The sequence below is a fragment of the Schistocerca cancellata genome, chromosome 2, assembly GCF_023864275.1.
Source record: "Schistocerca cancellata isolate TAMUIC-IGC-003103 chromosome 2, iqSchCanc2.1, whole genome shotgun sequence".
NCBI classification, from domain to species: Eukaryota; Metazoa; Arthropoda; class Insecta; order Orthoptera; family Acrididae; genus Schistocerca; species Schistocerca cancellata.
This window is the reverse complement of record NC_064627.1, coordinates 633065881-633079083: the sequence shown is the minus strand read 5'-3', so window position 1 is coordinate 633079083 and position 13203 is coordinate 633065881. Positions and strand designations below refer to the sequence as shown.

The 13203-nt window shown below is 42.9% G+C and overlaps 1 protein-coding gene across 1 annotated transcript in view; it reads right to left on the bottom strand.

The window, feature by feature from the left end:
• Nucleotides 1-11614: 11614 nt before the first annotated feature.
• LOC126157224 (esterase B1-like) overlaps nt 11615-13203 on the bottom strand; it is a 142298-nt gene continuing 140709 nt past the window's right edge. Inside the window, exon 11 of the mRNA XM_049916361.1 lies at nt 11615-11942. Within this exon, the coding sequence (XP_049772318.1) occupies nt 11780-11942 (163 nt within the window). The 3' untranslated portion in view covers nt 11615-11779. The remainder of the gene's footprint in view (nt 11943-13203) is intronic.

The window sequence follows — 13203 nt, the reverse complement described above, 5'->3', positions numbered from 1 at the left end:
AATCTGGCAAAGCACTGAAAGGCTCTAGTCGAAGCAAGACCCTGTGAGTAGACAACATTCCGTTTGCGCTACTGATAGCCTTCGAAGAACCAGCCATGACAAAACGCTTTCATCTGGTGAGGAAGATGAATGAGACAGGTGAAATACCCCCAGACTTCTACAAGAATATAATAATCCCAATTTCAAAGAAAGCAGGTGCTGGCATATGTGAAAATTATGAATTACCAGTTCAATAAGTCACAGCTGCTAAATATTAACACAAACTCTTTACAGAAGAAAGGAAAAACTGGTAGAAGCCGACCTCGGCGAAAATCAGTTTGAATTCCGGAGAAATGTAAGAAAACGCAAGGCAATACTGACCCTATGACGTCTCGTAGAAGATACGTTAAAGAAAGGCAAACGTATGTTCAATAGCATTTGTAGACTTAGAGAATGCTTTTGACAATTTTGAGTGGAATACTCTCTTTCAAATTCTTAAGGTAGCAGGGGTCAAATGCAGGGAGCGAAAGGCTATTTACAATTAGGGCAGAAACCAGATGGGAGTGATGAGAGTCGAGTTCATCAAAGGGAAGCAGTGGTTGAGAAGCGAATGAGAGAATGTTGCAGCCTAACCCCGATGTTATTCAGTGTGTATATTGATCAAGCAGCAAAGGAAACAAAATTTCGGAGTGGGAATTAAAATCCACGGATAATAAATAAAAACTTTGAGATTTGCCGATGCCATTGTAATTCTGTAAGAGACAGTAAAGGACCTGGAAGAACAGTTGAATGGAGTGGACAGTGTCTTGAAAGAAGGATATGAGATGAAATCAACAAAAGCAAAACTAGGATAATGAAATGTAGTCAAAGTAAATCGGATGAAGCTGAGGGAATTAGATTAGGAAATGAGACACTTATGAGGTTTACTATTTAGGGAGCAAAATAACTGATGATGGTTGAAGTAGAGAAGATTTAAATGTAAACTGGCAATGGCAAGGAAAACTTTTCTGAAGAAGAGAAGTTTGTTAACGTCGAGTATAGATTTAAGTGTCAGGAAGTCGTTTCTGAAAGTATTTGTATGGAGTACAGCCATGTATGGAAGTGAAACGTGGACGATGAATAATGTAGACAGAAAGGGAATAGAAGCTTTCGAAATGTGGTGCTACATAAGAATGCTAGAAGTTAGATGGGTAGATCACTGATGAAGAAGTATTGAGTATAATAGAAGAGAAATTTGTGGCACAACTTGACTACAAGAAGGGATCGGTTGGTAGGACATGTTCTTAGGCATCAAGGGATCGCCAATTTAGTACTGGAGGGCAGCGTGGAGAGTAAAAATCGTAGAGGGAGACCAAGAGATTAATACACTATGCAGATTCAGAAGGATCTTGGTTGCAGTAGGTGCCGGGAGACGAAGAAGCTTGCACAGGATAGAGCAGCATGGAGAGCTATATCAAACCAGTGTCTGGACTGAAGACCACAACAACAACAACAACAACAACAACAACAACAACGCAACCCTTTGTGGGTTGGCATCGTGTTTACTGGCCGTGGCAGAGATGTCGAAACTTTACTGTCTCGGTTCGACCTCTGCCTCTTAAATACTGGGGCCGCCACACATTTTAGTGGGCTCATGGTACTTACTCAGCCATTGATATAGCAATTTGCAATGCAGGGCTTCTCCCATTTATCTACTGTTGAGGACGACTGTGTGGTAGTGACCACTTCCCCATCTTCCTGTAACTGCCCCGGTGACAGGCGTATGGACGCTTGACCACAGGGGCTTTAAACAAGGCGGACTTGTTTGCTGTCACTGTTGAATCTCCCCGCACGGTAACATCGATGTGATGGTTGAGCAGGTGACTACAGCAATCGTTTCTGTGGCATAAAACACGATTCCTCGCTCTTTAGGTTTCCCCCGGCGAAAGGCAGTCCTTTGGTGGTCGCCGAAAGTCGCTGAAGCAATTAAGGAGCTTCGACGATCTCTACACCGACGTAAGCGGCCCCTTCCCTGGAGCACCTCATAGCCTTTAAATGGCCAGGTGCCCGCGTTCGCCAGCTTATCAAACGACAGAAGCAGGAATGTTTGGACAGATATGTCTTGACCATTGTGTGCCATACGTCACCTTCCCATGTCTGGGCAAAGATGAAACGTGTTTTCGGGTACCAGACCACTACAGGTGTTCCCACTGTTAACATGAATGCCGTGTTATCAAACGACGCACACGCGTTTGCCGATCACTTTGCTTAGAACTATGCTCGAGCCTCTGCGTTGGAGAAGTACCCTACCTCCCCCTACCCTCCCCCCCCCCCTCCTTTTGCACTCTCAAACGGTGACTGGATGGGCAGGTCCTCTCGTTCACTACATGCCACAGTGAATCCTATAACGCCCCATTTACAGAGTGGGAGCTCCTCAGTGCCCTTGCACATTGCCCCGACACAGCTCCTGGGCAAGATCGGATCCACAGTCAGATGATTAACTACAAGCGATATCTCCTCATCATTTTCAAACGGATCTGATGCGATGGCACCTTTCCGTCGCAGTGACGGGAGAGCACAATCATTCCTATGCTCAAACCCGGTAAAAACCCGCTTGATGTGGATAGGTATCGGCCCAGCAGCCCCGCTAACGATCTTTGTAAGCTGATGGAACGTATGGTGTGCCGGCGGTTGGGTTGGGTCCTGGAGTCACGTGGCCTACTGGTTCCATGTCAGGGTGGCTTCCGCCACAGTCGCTCTGCCACTGATAATCTTTTGTCCCTCGAGTCTGCAATTCAAACAGCCTTTTCGAGACGCCAACACCTGGTTGTCGTCTTTTTGGTATACGAAAAGCGTGTGACACGACCTGGTGACATAATATCCTTGCCACATTATACGATTGGTGCCTGTGAGGCCCGATCACGATTTTTATTCAGAATTTCCTGTCGCTTCGTATTTTCCATGTCCACGTTGGTGCCTCCCACAGTTACCCCCCCCCCCCCTTCCCCCATATCAAGTAGAATGGGGTCCAGAAGGGCTCTGCACTGAGTGTATCTCTATTTTTAGTGGCTATTACTAGTCTAGCAGCAGCTGTAGGGCCGTCTATCTCACCTTCTCTACACGTGGACGCCTTCTGCATTTCGTACTGCTCCACCAGTACTGGTGTTGCTATTTTTAGTGGCTATTAACAGTCTAGCAGCAGCTGTAGGGCCGTCCATCTCACCTTCTCTGTAGTGGACGCCTTCTGCATTTCGTACTGTTCCACCAGTACTGGTGTTGCTAAGTGGCGCTTACAGGGAGGCATCCACAAGGCCTTGTCATAGGTTCTAGCCCATGGTATCCAGTTTTCGGCTGCAAAGACGTGTGCTATGCACTTCTGCCGCGTCATACCGTTCATCCGGAACCAGAACTTTACCTTAATGACGATTTGCTCACAGTAGCGGAGACATATCGATGCTTAGGACTCGTTTTCGACGCCCGAATGACGTTGCTTTGTCACCTACGTCAGCTGAAGCGGAAGTGCTGGCAGCATTTCAATGCCCTCCGCTGCCTGAGTAATACCAACTGGTGTGCAGTTCGCTCTACGCCGATGCAGCTCTACAGAGCACTTGTTCAATACCGCCTTGACTAGGGGGAATCTGGTATATACACTCCTGGAAATTGAAATAAGAACACCGTGAATTCATTGTCCCAGGAAGGGGAAACTTTATTGACACATTCCTGGGGTCAGATACATCACATGATCACACTGACAGAACCACAGGCACATAGACACAGGCAACAGAGCATGCACAATGTCGGCACTAGTACAGTGTATATCCACCTTTCGCAGCAATGCAGGCTGCTATTCTCCCATGGAGACGATCGTAGAGATGCTGGATGTAGTCCTGTGGAACGGCTTGCCATGCCATTTCCACCTGGCGCCTCAGTTGGACCAGCGTTCGTGCTGGACGTGCAGACCGCGTGAGACGACGCTTCATCCAGTCCCAAACATGCTCAATGGGGGACAGATCCGGAGATCTTGCTGGCCAGGGTAGTTGACTTACACCTTCTAGAGCACGTTGGGTGGCACGGGATACATGCGGACGTGCATTGTCCTGTTGGAACAGCAAGTTCCCTTGCCGGTCTAGGAATGGTAGAACGATGGGTTCGATGACGGTTTGGATGTACCGTGCACTATTCAGTGTCCCCTCGACGATCACCAGTGGTGTACGGCCAGTGTAGGAGATCGCTCCCCACACCATGATGCCGGGTGTTGGCCCTGTGTGCCTCGGTCGTATGCAGTCCTGATTGTGGCGCTCACCTGCACGGCGCCAAACACGCATACGACCATCATTGGCACCAAGGCAGAAGCGACTCTCATCGCTGAAGACGACACGTCTCCATTCGTCCCTCCATTCACGCCTGTCGCGACACCACTGGAGGCGGGCTGCACGATGTTGGGGCGTGAGCGGAAGACGGCCTAACGGTGTGCGGGACCGTAGCCCAGCTTCATGGAGACGGTTGCGAATGGTCCTCGCCGATATCCCAGGAGCAACAGTGTCCCTAATTTGCTGGGAAGTGGCGGTGCGGTCCCCTACGGCACTGCGTAGGATCCTACGGTCTTGGCGGCATCCGTGCGTCGCTACGGTCCGGTCCCAGGTCGACGGGCACCTGCACCTTCCGCCGACCACTGGCGACAACATCGATGTACTGTGGAGACCTCACGCCGCACGTGTTGAGCAATTCGGCGGTACGTCCACCCGGCCTCCCGCATGCCCACTATACGCCCTCGCTCAAAGTCCGTCAACTGCACATACGGTTCACGTCCACGCTGTCGCGGCATGCTACCAGTGTTAAAGACTGCGATGGAGCTCCGTATGCCACGGCAAACTGGCTGACACTGACAGCGGCGGTGCACAAATGCTGCGCAGCTAGCGCCATTCGACGGCCAACACCGCGGTTCCTGGTGTGTCCGCTGTGCCGTGCGTGTGATCATTGCTTGTACAGCCCTCTCGCAGTGTCCGGAGCAAGTATGGTGGGTCTGACACACCGGTGTCAATGTGTTCTTTTTTCCATTTCCAGGAGTGTAGTTCGGTGGCGACCTCAGCGTTGCATTTACTCGATCCAGTGCACCACTGTGTCTTTCGCCTTGCGGCAGGAGCTTTTAGGAAGAGTCCGGTAACCAGTGTCCTTGTGGAGGCCAGAGTCCCTCCATTGCTGGTTAGGCGTCCACAACTGCTGGTCAGTTATGTTGTACATGTTTGTAGTTCTCCTGCACACCAGAATCCACGTCTCCTTTTCCCGGTTTATTTCCCGCATTGGCGGCCCATGTATGGGCTTCCAATTGCAGTTCGTGTCCGATCCTTTCTTTCCGAACTGGAGTCCTTGCCTCTACCACCCATTATTGAGGTCCATTCACGTGCACCTTCAGGGTGCACACCTAGGCCGCGGCTTCGCTTGAACCTTTCACATGGCCCTAAGGACTCGGTTAAACCCGTGGCTCTCTGCTACCACCTGCTCCCGATTCTCGACATGTACCAGGGCCACGAAGTGGTTTACACAGACGACTCTATGTCTGGTGCTCACGTAGGCTACGCGCATGACCATAGAATACATATTGAACAGCATTGCTTGCCCACTGGCTGCAGTGTTTTCACTGCCGAGCTGGTGGCTGTATTTCGTGCTCTTGAGCACATCCGTTCATGCCCTGGGGAGTCGTTCCATCTGTGTACTGACTCCTTGAGCAGCCTACAAGCTATCGACCAGTGCTACCCTCGTAATCCTTTGGTAGCGACCATCCAGGAGTCCATTTATGCCCTGGAACGGTCCAGTTGTTCAGTGGTGTTTGTCTGGACCCAAGGTCACGTTGGAATCCCAGAAAAGAACTTTCCGACATGCTGGCCAAACAGGCTACGCGGAAACCTCTTATGGAGATCGGCTTCTCTGCAACTGACCTGCGTTCAGTACTACGACTCAAGGTTTTGCGGCTTTCGGAGACGAAATGGCATAGCCTCAGCACCCTCAACGAACTACGTGCCATTAAGGAGACTACGAATATGTGGCAGTCCTCCATGCATACTTCCGACAGGGACTATGTGGTTTTCTGCCAGCTCTGCATTGGCCACGCTTGGGTGACACACGGCTACCTCCTGCGCCGTGATGACCCACCTCAGTTTCAGTGCGGCGCCCGGCTGACAGCGGCCCATATCTTGGTGAGCTGTCCTTCTTTGGCTGCCCTGCGACGGACTCTTCAATTACCGGACTCGTTGCCATTAATTTTAGGTGACAATGCATTGGCTAATTTAGTTTTACGTTTTATACGTGACGGTGGGTTTTAACATTCTATATAAGTTTTAGTGCATGTCCTTCGTCCCTTTGTGTTCTCCGCTGTATTGCTTTTAGGATGGATGTTTTAATGTGTCGCAGAGTGGCTAGCTTTTCCTTTTTATTCCCGTGGTCGGCCAGCCACGGTCACCTGCCCTTTACTTTATATCTCGTCTACCTGTTTCTTGCTTATCTCAGTGGTTTTCTTTTCCTGTTTTGTCCATAGCAGTGTTGGTTGTCCTTCTGTCATTCTTCTGGTTCTTTCTTTGTCCTATTATTGCGCTGTCCGTCTCCTTTTATTCTTCTTTCCCTTGCGTAGTTATTTTTCTTCGTACAAGGCACCGATGACCTCGCAGTTTGGTCCCTTGCCCCTCCGCCCCCCCCCCCCCCTCTTTTAAACCAACCAAAATAAGTTTTGGGACTTGTTGACCTTCCACTATAAGATTTTCCTAACTAGTGATAAATATGGTTTGGTTATCTGTGAATGATGTTTCAGATGTCTACTCTATTCGTAACATTTTGAGATGTTTGAAAATAGTTTTATGATGCTAAGAATCCTCAGTTATTGGCTACAGGTAATACAGAGATATGAATCGACAATTCCAGCTGAATATGTATATTCTGGGAAATTGGAGACAGTGTAAAGAACGATGGAGAAAGGAGAAAGTATGACTTTAATGCTAAAAAAATACTGAGACCAAAAGATAACAAATGATGTATTTAGGATTTAGCTGTATTTGTATGTTGAAATAAGATAATAATATTATGCAGTCATGTAAATGGTACTTAGGCTGAGCAGTAATGAAGGAATAATACGATTTCAGTTATGATGTGTATCTAGATGAACAGATATGTTTAAGAAGAAATATTTCATGAAGCCAATGAGTGGTAGAAGATGATGTAATTTCAGTGTTGATGATGTATATGAATTGTTTATGGTTTATTATTTCGAGTATCCAGTGAAGGGTAAAGGAACACTGTGTGGCGGTGGGAACACGAACCAACATACATTTAACATGAACATTTTTTGTTCATAACTGCGCTCTGCATGTATGTCTTTATGAGGAATTCATTCAATAGATAATAAAGCCACTTTGTGTTTCACACCTGATCTTTGAATTTTCAGGAATTTGCCACTTCTTAATAGAAATAAAATTAAGATGTTACTCATTTACCACCAGGAAGGTTGTAATACCAGTGAATTTGACAAATGCTAAGATGATGTAACACATAAGATTTTTCTGGCAATAGTATAAGATGTTGACTGGAATGACTGACACATTAATTGTACTCTAATCAAGTTTTCTATTCTAGTAGTGTGCATACAATAATTAACTATTTTGTTGATCACATACTTACTCCTGACGTTATTGTACATGATGTATGTAGCAGCTGCCATTTTGGCCAGATAGAGAAATGTTTGTAACTTAAGAAGCTGGATCCAAGTCTTTTCATTTATGTGAAGTACTTTAAAAACGGAGATACGTATTCTAGATTGATTTTTGATAACTTGATAACTTGTTTAAGTTATTGATTGAAATAACACCAGAATTTTACTTTATGCAATTTATATGACGCCCATGTTATAAGATAACCATTTCTACTGCATGTATTTTAGATAAGAAGGTTCGAATAAGGAAAATGTACAGGAAATTAAGATATTTTTGAGGACAATTCATTATATAACTCCTATCTACATTTGTTTCATGTGTTCTGGGCACACATGGGAGATGATCTTGGTTAACACACACACACACACACACACACACACACACACACACACACACACACACACACGCACACGCACACGCACACACACACACACACACACAAAGTCTAAGGAAATTAATGATACTCGATGACTTTACACGACTGGTTGTGGCACTAAGTTCACTGTCATAGTATGTCTCAACTTGTGACACATGAAACAATGGAAACACTGCTCCTTAAGGCAATTCTACAGCAGTGATTGTAGCTCTTCAAATTCTGGATTATCAGTGGAGGCTGTGACAAGACACTTCATCTTCCCTGAGTCTGCCTGGAGAACGTATTTTCAGAGCTGTTGGTTGTCAGTGGAGAAACTGAAAGCAAAGTACTGTGCTACCTGGATTCTGCAACAGAAATGTGTTCATGCTACCATGTTCGTAAAACTGTGGTAAGTGTGTGTGTGTGTGTGTGTGTGTGTGTGTGTGTGTGTGTGTGTGTGTCACAAAACAGTGATGCGTGTGACACTTTGCAGTGATATTTTTTCCTCCCACTGTGTAACATTGTCCTCATAGGTTTTACCAATAATTGTGAACACAATTATACACATTTCTCTACTGTCCTGTAAATGTGTGTATCCTTCTTGCTGTACGTGAAGAGACAATTGCAACTGCTTTCTAAAGTTTTGTATCATCTTGCGTGAAATGCATCTTCCTTAGTTAATTTGAATTTACAGCAATTCTTACTTGTCCTCACAGTTTTTTTAATCGATTGTACAATTAATTGTAATGCCTTTGTAATGGTTTGTACCTTATTGTATAGCTTTACGTATTTATGTCGCGTTATTTGAATGAACTAGAGTACTGACTTACCACAACAGAGATTTGGTTTTGCCATATCTTCTGTATCATGACAAATATGCAAAGTGACTTATTACTGGATGCTTTGTACTATTGTTGGCATGTATGTACTGTTACTTGCATTTCAACTTATCTACCACGTAAGTATCGCATTCTACCACTTCAGTGATATTTTTTATACATTGTAAACTACCCCAGGTAATTGTAACCACACATTTTGTACCATACTTTCGTGATACTTTGTCTTGGAGAATTTTTTGAGAGCTTCCCGTTATTCTATCAGCAGAAACCAATCCCCAACGTTCTTGTTTAAAAAGAGAGGTAATGAAATGAGGCTGTTTTATTTGCCATGACAATTTTCAGGTAACTTTGGATATAAATGTGAATGAAGTTCTGAATGTAATTAATGTACTCAACTTCTGCAGTACTGATGTAACCATATACTTTGTAAGTCTGCTCTTGACATCAAATATGTTGGTCAGAGAGGTTACTTCTTTTGAATAGAGTAGCAGCCAATGTTTATGGGACGGTCTGGCTATATACTTGATTTGAAAAGAATGGAAGCTGGCCTGCCATGTAGCAGAGGCAGCATTTGTTAAAAACGATTTTGTAATCATATATTTTTAGCAAAAAGTTTTAGGAAATGAGATGATATGAGTGGAAGAATGACAAAGCCTATTTTTAAGCTAATCGATCTTTTTATATTTGTAACGGTGTAGTTTCTTATTGTTAACACTTTGTGTATAGTCAACGTTCGCTGTATAAATTTTAAAGTGAAGCACATGTACTTACCTTATAGTTGATACGAGTGTCAGAAAGCCAGTTATACACAAGAGAATTATTAAGAAATATTTTGCTAATTTTTCTAGATGTGAGACCTTTATCAAAACGCGTATCGCTGTCTATGGTTAATGAAGCGTAGTTAAACGTGGACTCTTGTTCTTATTCATCAGTCGTTAAGATTAGTTCCCCATGATACCGTCTAGCATTGCCTATCGTAAGTAATGGCAAATGAAACTTGGTTTTGGACAGGTTGAAAATCCTAATAGTGATAGGCTACAGAGCAGGCGAGCGTTCCGTGCGCACAGGTATGCCAATAAATTTAATTACCGTTAAAGTTCATGTCCATTGTAGGGCGCAGTGACTGTCGGAGTGTTTTTGTGAAAATATCATTATCGGTTTAGAGACTTAATATTAGTAGAAGATTTCAGTAAAGTACTGACTTGTTTACGTTCAAGTAGATTTATTAGAAAGTCAGTTGCATTAATTTTTACGTTCATTTTCTCTGTCATACAATAAAAATTTTGGAAAAGCGATTTTTCTCAAGACTATATAAATATGAACTATTTTCTGGGCCACTATTTTAATCTGTCATTAGTTTTTCAGTCAGATGGTATACGTAAATTTCTCTGAAATCTGATTACTTTCTCGCAGATGAAATGTTTGATGTACCGCCTAACATGGATTTCGCATCACCGAGATTTACGTATTTTGATATCAAAGTAAGTTTTACAAATTAAAATTACACGTAGCTACCGTACACCGAGATTTACGTATTTCTATATCAAAGTAAGTTTTACATATTTCTGAGATACCAACCTGAAATTTGCAAACACGAGTGTAAAGTTTTAATCTAAATTTTCAAGACGATCAAAAATTCTCCGTTTCAGGGCCATTGCTGCTGCATGTATGTAACGTTGTGCGACTTCGATACGTGAATATAAGCATCGATATGAGGGCTAGAGATCAGTTACTTTCCGACTTGAATGCGGTAAACACGGAAACGCGATAAATGACAACGTTATTAGTGAATCCGTCCAAACAAGAACAACGTTCAGTTGTTCTTTGCTTTGTTGCCGAAGGACAAACACCGGTAGACATACTTCGCAGAATGAAGAATTTGCACATTGCGGTTTGTCTGTCGAGAGTCACCGTCATGGAATATTGCCCCAAGTTCCCGTGCTGGTGTGTTGCTGCTTCATGATAACGCACGTCCCCATATCGTGAATAGTAACGCAGAAGAAAATGAAAACATTAAGTTAATAATGTTGCAGAATTGAAAAGAATCTACCGTCTCCATGGTATGCTATATGCGAATTATGTAGTCTAAATATAGAATAAGGAAACATATTTACAGCATTCGGTGTAGAGGTTATGTGAACTAGGAAGATACACTGAAAGCGGAAAATATTCAGAACAACCTAAAGGTCCCTATGGGAAACACAGTTCGATAGATATTCTTACGGAAGACAAGGCACTGGTACAAGTTTTCAGTTTTAGGTAGTCCAGGCCGCTGTATCAACTTAAATAAACATAAAGATGTGCAGAATAGAATCAATAAATTTTAGAACGTATGTGGCACTATAAAATATAAAGAACAAGACGAGGAAAGACACAAAAGTGAAGTTTCACAGAACAATGACTGTGCCTGTATTCCTTTATCACAGTGAACCTTGCACTGAGAAGATAATTGCACCTTATAGTAGACACAAATGAGTCTTTTAAGATCTGCCAGTGGTTGTCAGATCAGTAATTTTATAAGAAAAAACCACATTCGAAAATAATTAGACATATTTAACTTCAACGACAAACTGGAAGAATACAGGAAGAAATGGTGGCAACATTTTAATTGAAAGGAAGAAGGATTAAAGTCATTGTAGACAAGTTCTATTCCTCAGGGGAAAGAAACATTGGATGGTGGAGCAAAGTTGCTCTTCAAAATGAAAAGTCAGAATGGGCATAGGAAAAGAAGAGGAAGAAATATAAGTAGAAAATGTGCCTACTTTATGAAGTATCATCACCAGTTTCGAGACTTAAGTTTTCACTTTATTGTTTTACCGGAAGACAAGCGTGAATGACGGTAATAAACGATGTATGGCAATATATTAATGTCAGGAAATATCTATATGTATTCAGTGTGTTCATAGTTTGTTGGACGCTCTGTAGTTCCTTTACTTTCTGAGGATCTTGTCCCAGAAGTCAATGCGATCCTTCATCAAATCCTTCTTAGAAATTAATCCATCGTTGGTGATGTCTAGGTAATGGCCCTCGTTCTTCTTGAAAGGTAACCACGTCACCGACAACAGAGTGTCACCTGGATCAGGCGTCGGATTCCTGTTGAAGAAAATGAAAACCATAATACAATGGCTGCTACTACTCGAAAACGTGAAACGAACATAGGGACGACTTTGTTAATTGTACATAATTGCCAAGCTCTTTCCGTTTGTGCTTGTCACAGCGTGTTTGAATCTCGTGTAGCTTAGTATCATGTACCCACGAACTCAATTATTGCACATTGTGCTTGTCTGTATTATCATTACAACTGAATTTGGGATGGGAAAAAAGTTCTAAAATCATAGACAGTGATTCTGCTCAACGGCAGCAACATAATGGTAATCCAGGGATATCTTGTAGAAGCCGATTACTCTATCCATAAACATGGGTTTTCAGGGTTTTTGCTTGCACACAACCACATTGTTGACATTTTACAAATGCAACGTACCACACGCAGTGACTGTATTTTTATATTCGGGGGAGGAGTAAGCAGCGTGGTCAATATTCGCACTTATCTTTGTTACTCACAGGAATCAAACTAGATAATTCCGTAACGTATTCCATAGGCCTTTACTAAACCATCTAAGATGGTAGAAAAAGTAACATCGACGAAAGTTATGAAGTAGTCGTCTACTGTAGTGCGTTTAATTTACTTTAATTTCATACATTAGGCATCTGCAACAATGATTTATATTTATTACTGTTTCAAAAACACTAAAAACGAAACAGATGAACGAGTGTGAGAGATAGGTGGTTCGTCAAATTAATACGAAACTAAGAATTTGTAGACGCGCTGTACGTATCATCTGTTATTACGACCGACACCAAGAAATGTTTAATAGCTAAAAGTTTTGGTTTTATGTCGTGAAGCATAAGCGGAGCCATATTTATTACATTTACGAAAGACAAACATTAAATGAAACCATTTAAAAATGTGTTTAGTGAATTTTCCTATTATTATCTGATCATGAACAATAGCTGGCTTTTTCCTGCTTTAACTGTAACAGAATGCTTCAACTGAAGTTAATCTCATAGCCTGTTTTCCGATACGTACGTACTATATTAAATGGGTGCAAAGACTTCAGAAAAAGGTGGTTATCAGACAGTTTTCTATGATTTGAAATGTAGAAATGATTACGTTATGATTACATTTGCTGTTGTCCATATCCATATGTGTATTAAGGCTCAAAAAGCCGTCTTTCGTGCTTCCCTTTCATTCAATGTTTTTGAATTTTTCTTTAGATTGTCTATTTTATAATGGTTTTCTTCAAATAGCTCTAACGAAGTATGGTCATGCATTTTCTGACAGAAGAATTATTTC